The 19,834-nt window shown below is 36.7% G+C and overlaps 2 protein-coding genes across 2 annotated transcripts; both read right to left on the bottom strand.

The window, feature by feature from the left end:
• Positions 1 to 12,476: 12,476 nt before the first annotated feature.
• On the bottom strand, positions 12,477 to 15,695 carry LOC123526866 (uncharacterized). Its single transcript, XM_045306114.2, has one exon. It carries the CDS (start codon positions 15,693 to 15,695, stop codon positions 12,477 to 12,479), a length of 3,219 nt encoding a protein of 1,072 aa, XP_045162049.2.
• Positions 15,696 to 15,949: 254 nt separating this feature from the next.
• Positions 15,950 to 17,194, bottom strand: LOC128557293 (uncharacterized). The gene has a single exon (XM_053544529.1). It carries the CDS (start codon positions 17,192 to 17,194, stop codon positions 15,950 to 15,952), a length of 1,245 nt encoding a protein of 414 aa, XP_053400504.1.
• Positions 17,195 to 19,834: the final 2,640 nt, after the last annotated feature.

Genomic DNA, 19,834 nt, shown 5'->3' with positions numbered 1-19,834 from the left:
ATGTAATGCTTACTTAAAGGAAAAGAATTAGAACAGTACTGTTGTCATTTTTAGCTAAATACTCTACTCACGTGGCAGTCTGCATCACACCTTGGTTATAGTTTTGCATGCAAGGTGATATCTTTGTAAATATTGCATGTATTGTATTGAAACTTGAACACAATGCTTCCAAGTCACCAAGCATAACTAAATTTGAAAAAATTAAATGTAAATTGAGGCTGTTGACATAGAAAATTTGGTTCAAGTTTTGTGTGCGACTTACTGTCAAGAAATATCTGGGTAACAAACAATGCTTTCAAACCATATTACATACAAGTTTGACAACTTTTGCTTGAATTTGATATAAATTAAGACACACTGTTTCAGGAAATTTGGTTTAAGTTTTGCCTGCACCCAGCTATCAAGCTGCATCTCGTTAACAACTACATAACTAGATTGAAACCTCACACCAGGCATTTCTCTCATGAATTATACTTGCATAACTAAGTTGGAGAACTTCTGGTGGAAATGAATTGAAGTTGCCCCTTTTTATATGCCCGTCTCTGAAAGAGCGGGGTGTATTATATGAACACACATGGTGTGCGGGCGGCGTCCAAAGCATGTCGGCTCTTTAAGTCAAACAGTTTTCATCCAATCTTCACCAAACTTGTTGACAGTGTTTGTGGGCATAATATTTCGGCCAAGTTCGATAACCAGCAGAAACGCCCAGGCACTTGGAGTATGGCCCTTGGAATTACTCCAAAAACTGAATTTAGCCTTGTCCGCTCAAGTTCGATGACGGGCGTATTTTGTGACAGTCTGGCACTTGTTTGTGCATGGGGGCATTTAGATTTGCCCTTGTCTGTATGTCCTAATTTGTGTTGTGCTTATCTCATAAGTATTTGACCCAGTCATCAAAAATTCATCCTGTGAAGTTGTGCATCAGGTATTTTAATTGGGATTTCTGAGCCAGACCAGAGTTATGGCCCATTGTAAAAAGTATGCATAAAAAGCGTCTTAAACTTGTTGCATGTATCGCCAAAAAGTATTTGACTTAGGGTCAAGAAGCGTGTAGAAATATTGAGCATGTGAAATTGTGCACCTAGGGTTTTGTTCGTCAGCCAGACCAGAGTTAAGCCCTTGATTTAGTTAAAAAAATATCCATAAAGGGCATACAGGTTTGTACTGCCTGTGTCTCAAAAAAGTATTTGCCATAGTCCTGAAACATTAGAGATGTTGTATAGCATGTGTATTAAAAGGTACTTGACCTAGTGTCGTGAAACATAGAAATATTATTGAGCATGTGAAATTATGCACTTTGGGTTTTGTTTTGAATTTCACTCGTTATGGCCCTTGACAGTCGAAATATGTCCTTACTAATTATTGGGTTTAATAGTGAGCCTCCACGGAAATATGTGGGTTCAGTATAAAATAGGGGGTCGAGTCCCCGTATTTATCTTGCTGACCCCACATATATCCGTGGAGACTCACAAACCCTATAATTTATTTTATTTATAGCCACTTAAGCCTTGAACAACATGAAAATCTAATGACCCTCGACTGTAATGCTAGGAGTCACCATGTAATCACCTTTTCACCAATGAAAATATGAGAACCTTGAGGGAGGTAAAACATAAATAGGATAAATAGTTCGTGAAGTTTTGCACCAGGTGTTCTGTTTTGGAATTCACTCAAACCAGAGCTGTTCTTGGCTTAATAAAAAAATATACAAAGTGCTTAAAAGTTTGTGTAACATTATCTTAAAAATATTTCACCTTGAGTCATGAAATCATGTACAGTGGTAGGAAGTGGGGGAAACGGTGCCCATTGGACACAGAAGTCTTGTCTAGTTTAACTTGAAAGAAATGGTTGTGCATGCACTAATTGTCAAGCTGTATCTCAGTGACTACTACATACATGACTGTACATTGTACTGAAACTACAGAAAAGGGGTCTTTCTCATCAAACATGCACCACCTCGAAAAAAATAGCCTAGAGGTAGAGCGTCTGCTACACGTGCGGGAGGTCATGGGTTCGATCCCCAGCCGCGTCATACCAAAGACGTGAAAATAGAACCAGTAGTTGCTTGGACCTCGGCAATAAAAGGGAAACTGGCCTCTCGTACCCTCGTGGCGGTGGATTACATCAGGAATGAGGTGTCGAGAGTGATTTATTGAAGTTGTAGAGCTTGGTTCACAATCGACCTAAAATAAATTAGTATGAAATATCAAACATACAGGCATTTTTGAAGGGTAATATCTAGATGAAATCTGGTTAAAGTTAAATTGTGGGTCAACTGGGAATAGAATATCCTAGAAAAACGCAGTTCTACCTGATCTACAGAAAACCTAGATAGAATTTTGTCAAAACTGGGTCATCTGGTTTTCTAAGGTTAAATGACTTAATGACCTGCTTGTTTAAGAATAGGAAATTATGCATACATTCCGTTCTTGGAGAAAATTGTCTCAATTAACTGAAACATTTCTTATAAAGAATAGTACATCAGTGCCAGAAAATGAAGTCTGTCTGGTAGGTTTTATGCCCCGTTGTCGAATCTGTTGCCTGCAATAGAGGACAAGGCAATCGTGCATGTAACAGTCCTCATAATGCAACACACACACGCAACACAACATAACACACCACACCACACCACACCACACACGAAAATCCTATGTTAAGGCATTTGGTTTTTCTCAGTTCGTTGTGACCTTAGCCATCGACAATCATCCTCCGATGTTTGACAGCCATAGGTTCTTACGGTTTCTATTAACTTTGTGGAAATCGTTTTCAGTTTTTAACTGACTACAGAAATCATAAAAAGTTTGAAAGTTGTAGACCCACATATTCTGCAGGTACTGCTTGCTAACAAAGTACATGTAGTTGGCTGACCGACATTACCAGGAGGGCATATGATGGTGTCCACTGTAGCCACAACTTGGGTAAGAAAATAAAACCCTGGAATTATGTCTCGATCAAGGACAGGATGAAATTGGGTCACAAAGTGGTGGGGGAGGGGAGCTCAGTGACGCCAGTAAATGACTTGATCCTTCTGAAAGTAGCAACAAATAGAGGGTAAATATTCATCAGGTAATAGTTTAAAATACATTGGTTATCACATCTCTGTGACATTATATTTGGGTCCCATATGGAACATTTGCACAGATACAGCCCATATGTGTCCCATATAGGCTTGCGTGCTAGGTTACCAGTGAAAAAAATATTTTGACATCTTTCACTGCCTTTACCAGATTATACATCTAACAAAGTTTGGCCCAAGTCATCAAAAGAAATGTAACAAAGTACTCGAACAACGATTTATTAGATGCAAACAATATGTTTTCGAATAGACGCAAAATTTCATGAAAGAAGAAAAAAGCACCAGAACTGATACTTAACGTATATATTTTCACAGGAACTTGAAGTCTCGACTGAAAGTTACTTTGATTAACAGTTCAGATAAATGTTTCTTTGAAATCAAGTAACATGTACATTATCTAGAGTCCTCTTTCAGAATACAACTTTCAAAGAAGCTCTCCTCCCTCCAATAGTCACATTTTTTGTTTTCTTTTTCTATCGCACGTTGTACACGTGTATTCAAAGAACAACAATGTGCTGGATGGTACCTTTTAACTAACAACCTTTTTTTCTTCAAGTTTACTGTCTTCTTTATACGCTTGGCACAATAGTTCTGGTATACTATCATTTCCATTTCAAACTCTTGTACCGCACATTGTGATATATCGTCCAAATAAACAACAATACCGGTTGTTTTATCGTAAATAACAACATCTCCCGTTCTAATCTCTTCCCTAATATGCACTTCTTTCTGAGCAACACAAAGCGAGCTTTTATGTTTGGTTTGAGATTCGCCTATGTTGTCGTGATTTGAGTTTTCTGTTTCCATGTCTTTTTCATTGCTAACCAATGCCCAGAAACAAAGGTGGTCTGATCTGTTAGACACGGCGTTCCATTTTCTCTCTCCAACTCTTTCCCTTGCACGTTTAACCACCACTTCTCCTGGAAATCTATGTAAATGCTTGCAATCTACCAGTTTAAGTTGTTTCGGTGTTTTGTTCAGGTTGACATGTATCAACTCCTCCATTACATTCCTTGTGCGAAGTATGTTCCAACTTCTAAACCATAGTGTACACATCGTATTGAACCAACAGTTGACTCGTCATTACCCTCATGTACTTCGGTAACTATAGCATGATGTGGTATGCCAAAATACTTGAATGTAATCATACTGCCGACATTAAGATCTGATAATCTTGCAACTGGACTTTCCTCACAAGCATACGGAGACATCAAAACTTTTCTCACTTTTGCTACACCCCATTGTAACACTAGAGACAGCAAGACAATGATAATCAATAAAGGAATTCCAACACCTGTTGGAGTTAACAATGGAAGAAGAAAATTAACTAAAATATATGATATCCCTGATGTTACAACAAATGCTCCAAAATGTGTCCATAAGGTGATAACTTCCCTTTTGAAACACGCTTTGCAAAGTTCGCCCTTTTTATATTTTGTGTGGTGTTTTTTCGTCATGACGATACAGTAAATAAGGTAGACGAGAGCTATAAATCCTAGGACAAAACCCGAAAGATATAGTCCTGAATGGAATTTCGATGCAATTTCATCTGCCGAGTTGTATAAGAATCTGTTTATAAATCGTGCAGTTTTGCATCCCACACCGGCAGTTTTTGTAAGAATTTTCGCAGTGACTTTTCGAACGCTTTGCACCTGAAAACTTTCATCTGCTCCAACAACACACCATGATGCAAAATGCTCACAATTGCGAGTAAATATGTTGTATGATCTAAACCTTCTGTGTCGGTTTGCGCGTGTGTTCAGCGGCAGCATCGATTCCGCTCTTCTTACGATATCGTCGGGTCTGTATCTAGGATACAAATAGTCAATTATAAATATTTCATCATTTTCAAGATTAAATATTTCGGTTGTTTGATGGATGTTTATATCTTTTTTTACTTTAGTAAAATGAATCAAAACCATTTCCACTTTATGTCCACATGTTTTATTAACTTCTTTGATAATTGCGTGATGGTTGTAAACAGACCGAAGTTTTCTGCCAAATCTAAAAGTTAAAGAATTTCCCGGTAGTCTTATGTGCTGACCTTTCTTGAAGGACAGCACGTTTTCAACTCTTCTCTTAATGCAACAGTTAGCACAACTTTTGTCCTTTACCTGATCTGTACTGTTATCTTCAGGCTTTGGAATTTCATCTATGGCAGCTTTAATATCTTGAATACCAACTTCTTTCGATACAGGTTTCAAATAATCAGGATGTTTTTGTGATAGTTCATGCCTATATAATTCTCGTGTTTCCTCAAAAACAGCCCATGTGTCATCTTCTTCGTCAACATCGTGGTCATTATCAGAGTCTGACTCTCTTTCAAAGTCTTGCAAACTTTCATTGTATTCTTCAAGTAAATTGCTATGACTGCCTGGAGAACATGGACTCCAACTGGATGTACAAACATTCTTTCGCCCTGTAGCGCCGTTGTCTATATTTTCTTCGCCGAATCCGTTTTCTCGCAGGCAATTACTTAGACTGTCGCCGATTGCTTTCATGTCATTGTCATCATCATTATCGTCAGTATCGCTTTCTCCGAACTTCGGCGATCTTCTATACAATATCTTTGAGGATATTGACTACCTGCATGTCAGAGAAAAATGATAGCATGAAATTATCTCTAATCAATTCAAAGATAATTTCAATAGACTGAATTTGACTTAGTGAGACAAAGTCGTGTTTTCCTTATTTATTCACTATATTGTAACAATCTAATTTCATCCATTAGAATATATTTAATTGATAAGACATTCACTCTGACCATGTTTAAAGTTGATCACGTAAAATGTGAAATCTAGTTTATTAATGTGACGTCGAGAGCGTGGACAACGTTTTTTTCTATGATTTGACCTAGATTTTGACCCCAGATGACCATGTGTGTTGACTGTTTTTCTAAGAATTGACATATTGGTTAGATTTTAATACCAGGTAACCCTAATTTGAACAGAATGTAGATTTCATACAAACATATAATCTGACAACGTTTTATGTTTGAGTTCTGAGGGCGCTGCGTTCTTGGAACTAGATATTTATCCATGTATTATGTAGATCAAATGGAAAGTGTGGCCTCTATGTTTTTAACAAGTTTTTTTCTATGATATGGTGTTGTAATTGATGACCAACATTTAAAGTTGATGTAAATTTCATGTAGACTTACATATTCCATGTACATAGAGCAGAAAATATGACCTCTGTAGTGTTGACAATATTTTCCTTTGATATGACGTAGTTGAATAGTTTTTAATCCCAGATGACCCTAATTTTAACATAAACTAGATTTCATAAAAATATGCTTTTTGAAAATGTATTATGCTTGAGGTGGGTACGAGTAATGACTTTTCATGTATATTAAATAGAAAATGTGTTAACAAGTCTTTTCTATTATTTGACCCAGTGACCTAGTTTCTGATCCCCAAATGAATATATTTTTTAAGCTGACCTAGATTTTATTAAGCAGTTCTCTTGTTTATCCAGTAGAAAATGTGGCCTCTCATGTGTTTCTTTTATTTGACCTAGACTTTGAGGGAAATGGTTTCATAAAGATTGAGCCAAAATTGTGACCTCTTGAGCACGATTAAAACAATATTTAACTGTTGGCGACGTTTTACGACGAAATACAAGGTTTGTTCCCCGTGATTAAAATACTGAACCTTAATATCCAGATCATGGCACAAATATCGAACGGCTGTTTCTTTCTTTTAAACAACTCAGTAGTGAGTAACAATTCTCAAATCTCTCAAGTGTAAATCATTCCGAACATACTGTTAAAAACTTTACTTACGAATGTCGTGTCTGTTTTTCTTTCGCAAATTAGCTGCTTAAAAGTATCATCCGCATGCAAAAAGAGAAGAATTCCAAATAATTAACATCATTCCATAACGTGCTTATACTTTAGCTATTAAAATCCTTCTTTTGTTTTTGCGTCAGTCACATGTTCGACCTCGCCGCTTTCCGTCAAACTCCGGCAAGGTGTATACAATTTTCTGTACGCTATACATAGACTCTAGTTTCATTTTCAGTATGTATTTTACAGGTGAATCCCGACAGTTTTAGTATGCATTTTACATGCGAATTTGGGCGTTGTCATCGTTAATGTATTTACTGAAATCCCAAAATTTCAATGAACAAATAAATGTAATTCAAATGAAAAAAAGTCTTATTTCAAGCAAACATCCATAGTTCTTTCAAAGTAATGGCAGTTACTTGCGGAGAACAGGTTTGTATTGATAAAGAATCCAGGAACACTGGTTAGGTTAACTGCCCACTGTTACATAACTGAAATACTGTTGAATAATGGCGTTAAACCAAAGCCAAAACAAAAACAAACAAAAAATCATTCATTTAAAATCGCATTTACAAAATGAATAAGAATCAATTTTCTGGCTAGTACAGGAAGCTTGGCAAAGATAAGGTCAACTGATATTTACACCTAATGGATTACCAAGTATGCACTAATAGCTAGCTCCACAGTGTGTACTATGAGCACAACAAATGATCAACTGTTCTCATTCGTGACATACTAGTATTCTTAGCTATATAACATCTCGATAATTTTGATAACTATTTATAGTTTTCACATTACAGAAATGCTCTAAAGTTCTGCAAAAAGATGTCTGCATATGTAGGCCTAATTGTTTATATGAAATAAAGAAAGAAAGAAATTTCTATCATTTAACGGCTTAGTGTCAAATTACCTCTATATGCTAATATAAAGAAGTTGTGCAAATAACATTTAAGAGGCCATAAAATTCAAGTATAGCCTTAATTTATATGTACACAATGAACATATACATTTGTACTTTGAAAACAGTTATAATTCGTGATATATTCTTGTAAAATGTTTTCCTGCAAAGTTTTACATCTTGAACAAAATCCTAGAGCTTATCAAATATAGTCGCCAGCGACTAATAGATACATTAGCCGGCGACTATCAATTTGATATTATTAGTTACACTGCTTGTTGGTGACAGGATACGGGATATACGCTGTCGAGGAAATCCATATCGGGCGAGCCCAAGAACGACTGCAGTTTAGTTTGAAAAGGATAACTATCGGCGACAATCACATGTCTTAATATCAAACCAAACATTGAGGAGTTACATTTCAACTTACATATCAACTTCAACTTCATACTGCCATAAAATCAATACTGATTACACTCGGCAGAAGCTTGTCAGGAGCAGTTATTAGTTTAAAAGATATGTTATGTGCATGGGGATTAAAAGTATATATCACATATATACATATGTTGCAAAGATAAAAGATCTAAAGATCTAAGGTTAAAAACAGTATACATCTGTCTACAGAGAGCATGAGTCAAGTCTACCAACAAAAATTGGTAGACTCGGACTTGACTGGACATATATTGGAAGACTGTTCCATAGCCTGATGGTCCTCGGGAAGAAGGATGTAGCATAGTAGTCGGTCTTAGAATGTGGGATTAGATAATTAAGATTTCTAGTAGGGAGGAGCTGATGGTTATCCACTACTATAAGGTTGGATCTTATTTTATAGAACATGATCAGGGAGGCATGGTTTCTACGTTGTTCGAGCATTTTCCAATTGAGAGTATTGATCATGTCTGTGACACTACTGCTGTATCTCTAGTCATTTTTTACATAACGGGAAGCTGACCTTTGGACCATTTCTACTTTATTTATTAAATATTTCTGCCAAGGACACCATATTTCTGCCAAGGACACCAGACTGTAGAACAGTACTCAACCTGGGGACGGACGTATGTTTTATAAGCAGTTTCTTTGACCTGTGTGTTATTGGTTTTGACATTTCTTTTAATGAAGCGGAGGGTATTATTGGCCTTGGAGGTGATATTGTTAATGTGGGGGCGTACGTGTAGGTGACATATACATGAAATAACGACCCTGTTCTATTAATATGTAATACCTGAAACTACAAACAATGTATAACAGTTAGGCCTAAATATAACTTCAAGATATCTCGCATTTCAAACATTTTTATCCAATATATTCCATGATTACATGTATGTGTACCGTATCTATAAAATCGCGTCTACACCCACTCCATACAGTGCCCACTCATCAGTAGTATAGGTATCGTGATAAGCAGTATTGTATTTTAGTTGACACCAAATCAATAATCACAGTCAATAATCAGTTACTTTGGTTTTCCAGTTTGGTTTTCCATAATTTCTAATTTTAACAATCTGTCAGGACTTCCATCTTGTCTACAGATGTCTTACATATACTGAACCAAGGAGCTAACCCCACATGAACCCGCCATTTACTATTTTCCAACTGAAAGAAAATTTCTTAAATTGAGGGGACGGTCATAAATAACATATCAAAATTTCAGTAGTATTAAATTACGTATTCATTTTAGTACCAAAGCCCGTTTTTAAAAAGTAAGAAAAATACACATGAAAGATGCGTTTTTTACGGTGGCACAGAGGTGACATGCACTACTCTTTTTTTATGTCGTTCCTACGAGTTATATATAGCTATGCCGTGGGAACGACTTACTATGTCGTGGGAACGAGATAGTAAGTCGTTCCCACGACATAACTAACTCGTTCCCTCGACATAGCTAGCATGCACTACTCTTTTTTTATTGCACTATTCTTTTTTTATTTTTTATTATACTACTTTTTTATTGCGCTACTCCTTTTTTTCAATGACATACTTTTTTTAATCGCATTTCTCTTTTCTTTATGTCGTTCCCACGACTTAGTAACTCGTTACCACGATATACTAAGTCGTTCCCTCGAGTTAGTATCTCGTGGGAACGACATAAAAGAAGAGAAGTGCAAATGAAAAAGAAAGAGTAGTGCATGTCACCTCTGTGCCACCGTAGTTTTTAAAAAAATGAATATATACTATTAATAGAAATAAGGAAGTGCATAATTTGATATTTTAACGGGAAATGTTTAAATTTCACAATATACTAAATGTTCTTTTACGATAGGGCATGACAACCGCATTACCGGTATTTTGATTTCGTTATTTTCTTCCATCATAACGTTTTTCGCTACGTTGTAGATTCTAGATGTTTTAGTGTATTTTTGTGACTTTTCAAAGGTGCGAAGATGACTCTTGCCGAACCCACTAAGCCAAGTGTGACATTGACCTTTCAGATAGGGATCTGATGTTTGCTCACGAGAATTCATCTCAGTGAGGCAAACATAAAGTATTTTTCTCAATGTAAACGCACGCACGCACACATATTGCCCTCCATCTACCATGAAAACAATATTGTCATTCAAAAGTTACAAAGGTCTCGGTCACAAACGTATCACAAGGGCTTCTGCAGACGTTAACGCACAACATACAGAGTTCCATTAAATACAAGAGCTAGGTGGTTTTCCTTACCTTTCATGAAACATACACTGCTATCTTTTTGCTAGGATCAGTTATCAACTATTATCAACTACCTATTGAACTGACATGAATATATGCGGCTAAGCAGTAAGACGTCACATTACGTAGGACAATCACCCGCCAAAATTAAAAGAATTTATTTCTCAACAGAACTTAAATTTACTTAGGATAAAATACAGCTGTCAAAAAATCAGTCAAAACAATTTAAACGACCAGGTAAAGCTTTGAAAGGCATACTGCTTAGTCGTGACAATGCGACTTTCTATAAAGGTCAAATTCTTTCTTAGAACAAGAAAGTTGTGCACCCATTTATAAGTCCCTGTGGCATTTTCCTATTTCTCTTGCTTAATAAAAGTCCCGCAGGTAAATGCAATGCCAGTAGAAGTACCCTCAACAGTATAACAAAGGAGAGAGTACTTTGTAACTTGCAAAAACTGTGCAGGGAGAATCAGAGGGATGACGTAAAGATTGATAAGTTTGGCATACGAAGACCGATGACAGAATTTGCCGAATCATCATTATAAATAAACCTAAGGGCTCATTTTGTGCAGTCCCTCTCCTGATTTAGTTCTGTTTTACAACAAAAGAACAGTTCAGTTGAACAAATGTTAAAATTGGATCAAATAAATATTTGGAAAATAGTGTACTGGCTGGTAAATGTTCAAATATCAAGACAAATTGACAATGCGTAACTGTTTCAAGATGATCTTTATTACATCATGTTGCATGGTGTTATGTCCAGTTCGTTATGTTACGATTGACTGAAAATACACAAAACCATGAATAAGTACTAGCAAATAAGTCACAATACATGTATAATGCTATTATAGCCTAGTAAATTATTATACATGTCAAAACAACTTAATTAATGTTTAAAATCTTTAAACTTCTTAACACAATACTAACAAATGTAACAATAGTGAATTTAAGCAAGGTGAAACAAAGGGGCATAACTATGCAAGGCATATACAAGAATTTGTAGCAGTTACTTCCCTTGACAATAAGCAAACGACAACTGAGGTCTTGAACGTAATAAAATATACAAACACAGCTTGAATACAAAGAAAATCGATCCTTGTTACTTAAACAATTGCTGTCCTAAATCTAGAAAACTGTAGTAGTCATTTACCAGCAACAAACTTATTAGCGAACAGTCAGATATGGGTGGGGTACGAATGGCGCGTAACTAATTAATAGTTATACAGCATAATTGCTTGATTTTACATGTCAAGAATATTCAACAATAGTAAAGCAAATACTTATATTCTTACCAAATTATAGTACATGTATTTGAACCTTTTCAGTACAAAAAAAACGAACAATTTTCTAGAAAAAATACTCTGGAAACATGGCTAAACTGCTAACGAAAATCAAAGCAACATTATCGTTGTCGTCTAACAAAACGGCTAAATGCCGGTAAGTACCGACCATTACGAGTGGCACTTACATCCCAGCCCCTTAATTGTGAAGATAACATCTGACACAATTACTCAACACAATTTCAAAACTTAAGATACAGTAACTCAATTTGCAAAAATAAATTCTTGAGGTTTGAACCATGTGCATAATTTAAAGACATTAAAGGTATTTTACAAAATACACTGTATTCTCAACTAAAGTTTACAACATATGAATTCTCAAGTAATTCTCTAGTAAGACCTTTCAAATATCTTCAAAAAAAAAAAAAAAAAAAAAAAAAAAAAAAAAAAATTAAGCTATAAATGCCTCATCAGTTATTTAGCTCAACATACAATAGTTCAACATATCAGATAGTTCAATAGACAAACATGCATGTATAAGGTAGTTCCTTCAAGTAGTTCAATTTTCTCTTGAAACAACACACATAGTTCAATTTCTTCTGAAACAACAACACACTCTAGTTCAATTTTCTTCTATAACAACAGTTTAGACTAGTTTATATCGATTTCAATAATTAAACTGTTTCTCTTGCTGACTAGAAAAATTTACAAGATATTGAATACTACTTGTTATCAAGATTGTTTCACGGGGATTATTATGCCCCTTAAGAACAGTGAAGCAATCTATGTTTCCGCTTCAAGAAGCAAGCATAGCTTGTCAACTGGACGTACCAAGCTCGTATTGAACACAGTTTTCAACTTCACTTGCCTAACATGGCCTAATCTATCTGGAATAGTCTCTGTTACTTTACCCATCAACCACGAATTCCTTGGCGCGTTAGAATCTACAACTAGGACAACATCACCAACGCATAAATTTCTTTTGACGTCACACCACTTCTGACGTTCTTGGAGTAGAGGTAAATATTCTCGAGTCCACCGATGCCAAAACAGATCAGTCATGTACTGAACTTGTCTCCAGCGACGTCTGATGTAATTATCTGTTTTCGCAAAGATTCCTGGAGGTAAACTTGGCTTACGTTTCATAAGAAGAAGGTGATTCGGGGTTAACGTCTCAAGGTCATTATGTGAATCTGAATTCCTGGTAATTGGTCTATCATTGATTATAGACTCAACTTCGCAAAACAAAGTATGTAAGGACTCATCATTAAGAGTTTGCTCCTTCACAACACTATTTAGAGTTTGACGTACAGTCTTAATCATTCGTTCCCAGACGCCTCCATGATGCGAGCCTGCTGGAGGATTAAACTGCCAATCTATGTTTTTCTGTAACATTGCGTCATGAATCTGACACACATTCCAGTCAGTAATCGCTTTCTTGAGTTCCTTATTGGCACCAATGAAATTACTTCCATTATCAGACCGCATTTTTGTCACTTGTCCGCGACGAGCAATAAAACGACGTAATGCATTGATGTACGAGTCAGTGTCTAGAGACGCGGCAACTTCCAAATGAACAGCTCGACTTGCTAAACACGTAAAAATAACACCATAACGTTTTACATAGCTTCTTCCTTGCTTAACCTCAAAGGGTCCAAAGTAATCCACACCTACGCGCGTAAAAGGTGGTTCATTTGGCGTGACTCGATCTTCAGGCAAATCGGACATTTTTTGTTCACCAACGCTGCCTCGCTGTCGTCTACAAACTACACATTTTGAAATGATTTTTCTGATAGCTGACGGTGCATTGATCAGCCAAAATCTTTCTCTTAATTTCGAAAGCATCTGGTTTCGACCAACATGGTTGAGATCTTGATGAATTTGTCTCATTATTAGACTAGAAACATGACAGTTTTTTGGCAATATGATAGGATTTTTGCTTTCAATTGGCATACATGACTCGTTTAAACGACCTCCAACACGCAAAAGTCCATCATCAAGAACAGGGTCAAGATTTCTTATCGAACTGTCTCTTTTCAATTTGTACTTTCCGGACGCGAGAGTCGCGATTTCCTCTGGGAATGCATTTTTCTGAGTATAACTGATGACAATTATTTCAGCTAGATTTAAGTCATGAACTGTTATGTCAGGACAACCACGGTCAATGTCACCAGAAAAATGACTTTGCGAACTAGACTTACACTTTACGCGTTGCAACAACTTTGCGCGAACCTTAAGTATCCAGGCTACTGCTCTTTTAAGTCTTAGCCATGAAGAATAGTGTAATATTAGTTTGTGAATTGGATCCTCTTCAATTGATTCAAAAGTAACATTGTTTGTAACTGATTTCACGAAGTTTATTTTCTTAACCTCGGGGTCATCATCAAGTAGAGAATCTGATACTGGAATGGTAGTTTCCGGTAATATGGACTTCCACAAAAATTCTGGTGCTTCAATCCAATGCCTCGAGAGGTCAGTTGCTGGAATACCCCTGGAAGCTATGTCCGCTGGGTTGAGCTTCGTGCTCACATACCGCCACTGGTCGGGGTTCGAACCTTCATGAATTACCGATAGTCTATTAGCTACGAATGTGTGAAATCTTGATGTGGTATTCATAATGTAGCGAAGAACCGACATACTATCAGTCCAAAACACTGAGTCATTCAACGGAATGTCAATTTCTGATTTCACCATTCTGTCTGTGCGAACAGCAACTGTAGCAGCTGTAAGTTCTAATCTCGGTATTGTGACCTGTTTCAACGGCGCAACACGCGATTTTCCAATCACAAATGAGCAATGAACTCTTTCATCTGAATCTACTAATCTGAGATATGTGACAATTCCGTATCCACTTTCACTGGCATCAGAAAAATGATGTAGGACAGCGGAAGTAATTTTTCCAAACAGTGATGGCTTCAAACACCTAGTAACGCTGAAGTCGGATAGCTTTTCAACATCATTTAGCCACAGATACCACCGCTCGACAACTTTTTCTGGGACAGGATCATCCCAGCCTAGACCTAACCTACACAGATCTTTCAAAAGATTCTTAGCTTGAAGCATAAATGGCGCCAGGAATCCCAAAGGGTCATACACGCTGCTAATCATAGACAACATCCCCCTCCTGGTAAGTGGACGTTCCTTGAGGTGGACCTTGAAACAGAACATATCGGACTCAACATTCCATTGCACCCCAAGTGCACGATCAATGGGAAGAACGTCTTGGTCCAGGTCTAAATCTTGAATCTCTTTGGCTCTGTCACTAGCAGGAACTGCCTGCATTACCTCACGACTGTTGCTCAACCACTTTGATATGTGAAACCCGCCCTGACTCAAAGCTTTTTGTAAACCTTTCACAACTGATTTCGCGTGATCAACAGTATCAACGGATTTTAAGCAATCGTCCACGTAAAAGTTTTTCATAACAGTGTCAGCTATTTCTTCATCAATGTCATCACTACGGTCTTGTACAGTTCTTTTCAATGCATAATTCGCGCAACTCGGCGAGGACCTTGCACCGAACAAATGAACCATCATTTGATATTCAACAATATGTTTATTAATGTCCCCATCTTCCCACCATAGAAACCGTAACAAACTAGCATCACATTCTGGGACCCTAACCTGATAAAACATGCTATCTATGTCCCCCATAATAGCAACTTGCTCCTCGCGAAACCTGATCAATGTTCCAATAAGAGTGTTCGTAAGGTTCGGACCTTGCAATAATTCTTCATTCAAGGACCTTCCTTGAAAACGTGCCGCACAGTCGAATACAACACGTATTTTGTTTTTCTTTGGATGGAATACACCATGATGCGGCAAATACCAAACACATCCATCGTTCTGTGTCAAATCCCTACTTGGAACCTTTCGCGCATAGCCATTCTCCATCATCTTATTCATGAAATCACCGTACTGTCCTTGAAATTCTGCATCACCTTTGAAACGCTTTCCTAGTAATGACAGTCTGTGTATAGCTACCTGTCTGTTATTAGGCATTTGTATGTCTTTCGACTTAAATGGTAAGTTCATTACATAGTGTCCATTTTCAAACCTTGCAGATCCTGCCACTATCTCTAAAAATCGCTTATCTTCGCAAGAATGTTCCGGAACATCATCAATTACGCGTTCACTGAAATCAAGGTTAAAATTATTTCTAACTTGCTGATCAAGACTTGTCTGAATGAAGTTACATGTCACTGAAAACGCGTTTAAACATTCAGCATCAACATCACTATAGTCTATGGGACCATTTACAGCCAGCCGAATAGGGTCTTAACCGCAAACGGACTGTTGTCAACACTGGGAATAACATCCCAAGGCTCCAGTGCCCTAGGTACGTCGACGCCAATCAAGAGTTCAACATCGCAATTCGACTGATCAATCGTAGGTAATTCAACGTTTTTCAAATGTGGCCATTTTTCTAACTCGGACTTTGTTATTCTATCTGCAATTGTTACCGGCAACTTTGTCTGAGAGTATATCTTTGGCAAGTCAATAACTTCATTCTCATCTAAAGACAAAATCTCTAGACCCGTAACAGCAAGACAGTCTCGCGTTTGCCTTTCAGTAATAGTCTGGATTGTGACTTTATGTCCTTTCCCTAATACATTTAATTTACTAAGTAAACTTTCAAAACAAAATGTTGATGTACTACCAGTATCAAGAAATGCATATGTTTCTACAACTTTGCTACTACTTTTAGATTTAATTTTCACAGGAACAATAGGCAAAACTTGACGAATTCCAGCCCCTGTAGACGTTGCAGCCGTTTTTGTGTAAAATTTTTCATTGTCCGTGGGTTCCACATGGAGAATACTTGGGTGTGGTCTCTTGCAGATATGACATTCCATCTTCCTGTTACAATTTGACTTCTGATGCCCTGGCTTCAGGCAACCAAAGCATAAACCCTTTGATCTCAAGAACTGGTATCTTTCTTTAAGTGGCTGTTTGGTGATGTCCTGGCAAGAATTCAGCGAATGTTCAGCGCTGCAATACACACACTGCACAACGTGTTCGGATAGACTTGTTTCAGGTAGTAACTCTCTATGTTCGTCATTGCTTGTATTTGTAGCGAAACTTCTATACGGCTTCCTTTGATTCAACGTAGGCGCACGTGTACTATGCGACTCCACACTCATCACCGTTTTCCCATACAATGGGTCGTTGGCCTTCTTAGCTTCCCTTTGTACAAATGAGACAAGGTTGTTGAATTTTACAACGCGATTCTTTTCCTTTAACTCATATACTATTGTGCGCCACCTCTCATGCAGGTAATACGGTAACTTCATGATGATGCGCTTAATGTTCTCAGAGTATTCAAGAACCCTAGCCGCTTCCACATTCTCAACTGCGTATAAGCATTCCTTTAAAAATATAGAGTATTGATCTAATGCTTTTGGATTGTCTGCTTTTATGACGGACCATTCTAAGGCTTTTTTAACATACTCGTTAGCTACCACATCGGGATCACCATATCTGTCTTTGAATTCCTTCATTGTAGCTGTGAAACCTACTTCAGCACTCAAGTGTGAATATCCTGAAGCTATTTTGTGTGCTTCACCAGTTGTAAACTGTAGTAAGAAATATCATGCGCTCATCATACGAATCAGTGTTATTTAACACTCTTGTCTGAAACTGTCTAATGAATCTGTTGTAGTCCATAGGATTTCCTTCAAACTTGATAATTTCAGACTTTGGTTTATTCAGTTCACGCGTCACCCTATGTAGGCCATCGTTCTCATTACTACTGTAAATGTTAGTGGTACTGTAGGTACACTCAGGTTTCATGTAACTATTCATTTGAGGGTTTGCAGACTTTGGTAGCGTTGGTGGAGGTGAAACCCTTTCCATATCTGGTTTGAACTCTGGAGCATCAAGATTTAATGGTAAGTTGCTCTCCTCAAAAATATTTTCATCCATACGTATGCTTTTTTCTAATTCATCCATAACCTTGGTTTTAGCATCACTTATTTTAATTTCAGTGGATAATTCTAACTCTTCCTCTTTTATTTTCAGTTTTAACTTTTCTTCTTCGATTTTCTGTCTTTCCTTTAAAGCTGCGGCTCTTGTCAATAGTTCTATCTTCCTTTGACTTTCTTTTAACTTTTCTATTGATAATTGGCTGTATACTGAACTATGACGAGATACCGCACTAGATGTACTTCCGGGGCTTGTTTTAGAAGTCTTATTTTCGGCTTGTTGCATCTTCACCGAAAACCATTGTTCAACACGTTTTTTCAAATCACACAATTGTTCATAGGATAATTTCAATGCATCATCGTCAGACTTTTTTTCATCAGGAGATAAGAATTGTTGATAACACTCATTAGCCTCAATAAATTCTTCGTAGTATTGAAGCCACTTTGCATGAGACTGTTTTATTACTAGCGGATCTAATGTACACTGTAACAATTGTTCCAAATTATCACTCTCTTTCTTCAATCTGTTAAGCTTCGCTTCTCTTTCCCCTTTCTTCAAGTTCATGGTATATTCACGCCCTTTCTCTGTTAAAGTTCTCTTTCGGCTAAGGTCGTCATCCATTTCCTCCATTTCACTGTTTATAATTTGTCAATGATGTACTGGCTGGTAAATGTTCAAATATCAAGACAAATTGACAATGCGTAACTATTTCAAGATGATCTTTATTACATCATGTTGCATGGTGTTATGTCCAGTTCGTTATGTTACGATTGACTGAAAATACACAAAACCATGAATAAGTACTAGCAAATAAGTCACAATACATGTATAATGCTATTATAGCCTAGTAAATTATTATACATGTCAAAACAACTTAATTAATGTTTAAAATCTTTAAACTTCTTAACACAATACTAACAAATGTAACAATAGTGAATTTAAGCAAGGTGAAACAAAGGGGCATAACTATGCAAGGCATATACAAGAATTTGTAGCAGTTACTTCCCTTGACAATAAGCAAACGACAACTGAGGTCTTAAACGTAATAAAATATACAAACACAGCTTGAATACAAAGAAAATCGATCCTTGTTACTTAAACAATTGCTGTCCTAAATCTAGAAAACTGTAGTAGTCATTTACCAGCAACAAACTTATTAGCGAACAGTCAGATATGGGTGGGGTACGAATGGCGCGTAACTAATTAATAGTTATACAGCATAATTGCTTGATTTTACATGTCAAGAATATTCAACAATAGTAAAGCAAATACTTATATTCTTACCAAATTATAGTACATGTATTTGAACCTTTTCAGTACAAAAAAAAACGAACAATTTTCTAGAAAAAATACTCTGGAAACATGGCTAAACTGCTAACGAAAATCAAAGCAACATTATCGTTGTCGTCTAACAAAACGGCTAAATGCCGGTAAGTACCGACCATTACGAGTGGCACTTACAAATAGTTACTGGAATTTGTTCACATTAATTAAAGTTTTACCTACTATATCTTCATTTCTTTTTGCCGGCGTACAAATTGTAAAATCTAAACCAATCACTACTCTTTAAAGATTTGCATAATTTCAGTTAAATGGATAATTGAAAAAAAGTTTGCAAAGTATGCGTTTGTTTGTTTTTTTTTTTTTTTTTTTTTTTGTTGTTGTTTTTTTGTCGCGAATACTCCTAAGTGTGAGTGATCTTGCGGGTTTTTTTTACGAAGCACCCAAGCATCGGACATATTATTTTGACCTTCTCAATTTATACAGAAAACTTTTTATGCAATGCCACGGGGGAGGAAGTGTCACACGAAGGATGGAGTTCTTCTGATAACCTGTCATGTTTTCTTCTGATAACTGTTACGGAGTTCCCGGAAAACGTTACGGAGTTCGTCTGATTTCTGAATGACGTGCCAAGGGATCGTAGAAAAAAATGGTAATTATTTATCTTTAAAAAGAGAGAATGGGGTGTAAAACTAAAGTTTGATGATCAAGGTTGCCTGATGTCTTGTGCTATGTGTCAGAAAAAACTGTTTAGTCTAATAATCAGCCCCACTACTTTGAAAAGAAGACATTTTGAGTAAAATATCGAAATCGTTTGCTCATTCATACATATTATTCTTCTTATTCACGTTCTTAATCCGCAGCACATGCAATAGAATAATTTTAGTGCAAAGTTGCAAACATATACCACTTTCTAACAATTTTATGCCCGATTT

This window comes from Mercenaria mercenaria, chromosome 5 (genome assembly GCF_021730395.1).
Source record: "Mercenaria mercenaria strain notata chromosome 5, MADL_Memer_1, whole genome shotgun sequence".
Lineage (NCBI taxonomy): Eukaryota > Metazoa > Mollusca > Bivalvia > Venerida > Veneridae > Mercenaria > Mercenaria mercenaria.
The sequence above is the reverse complement of the archived record's forward strand: the minus strand, read 5'-3'. Positions and strand labels throughout refer to the sequence as shown.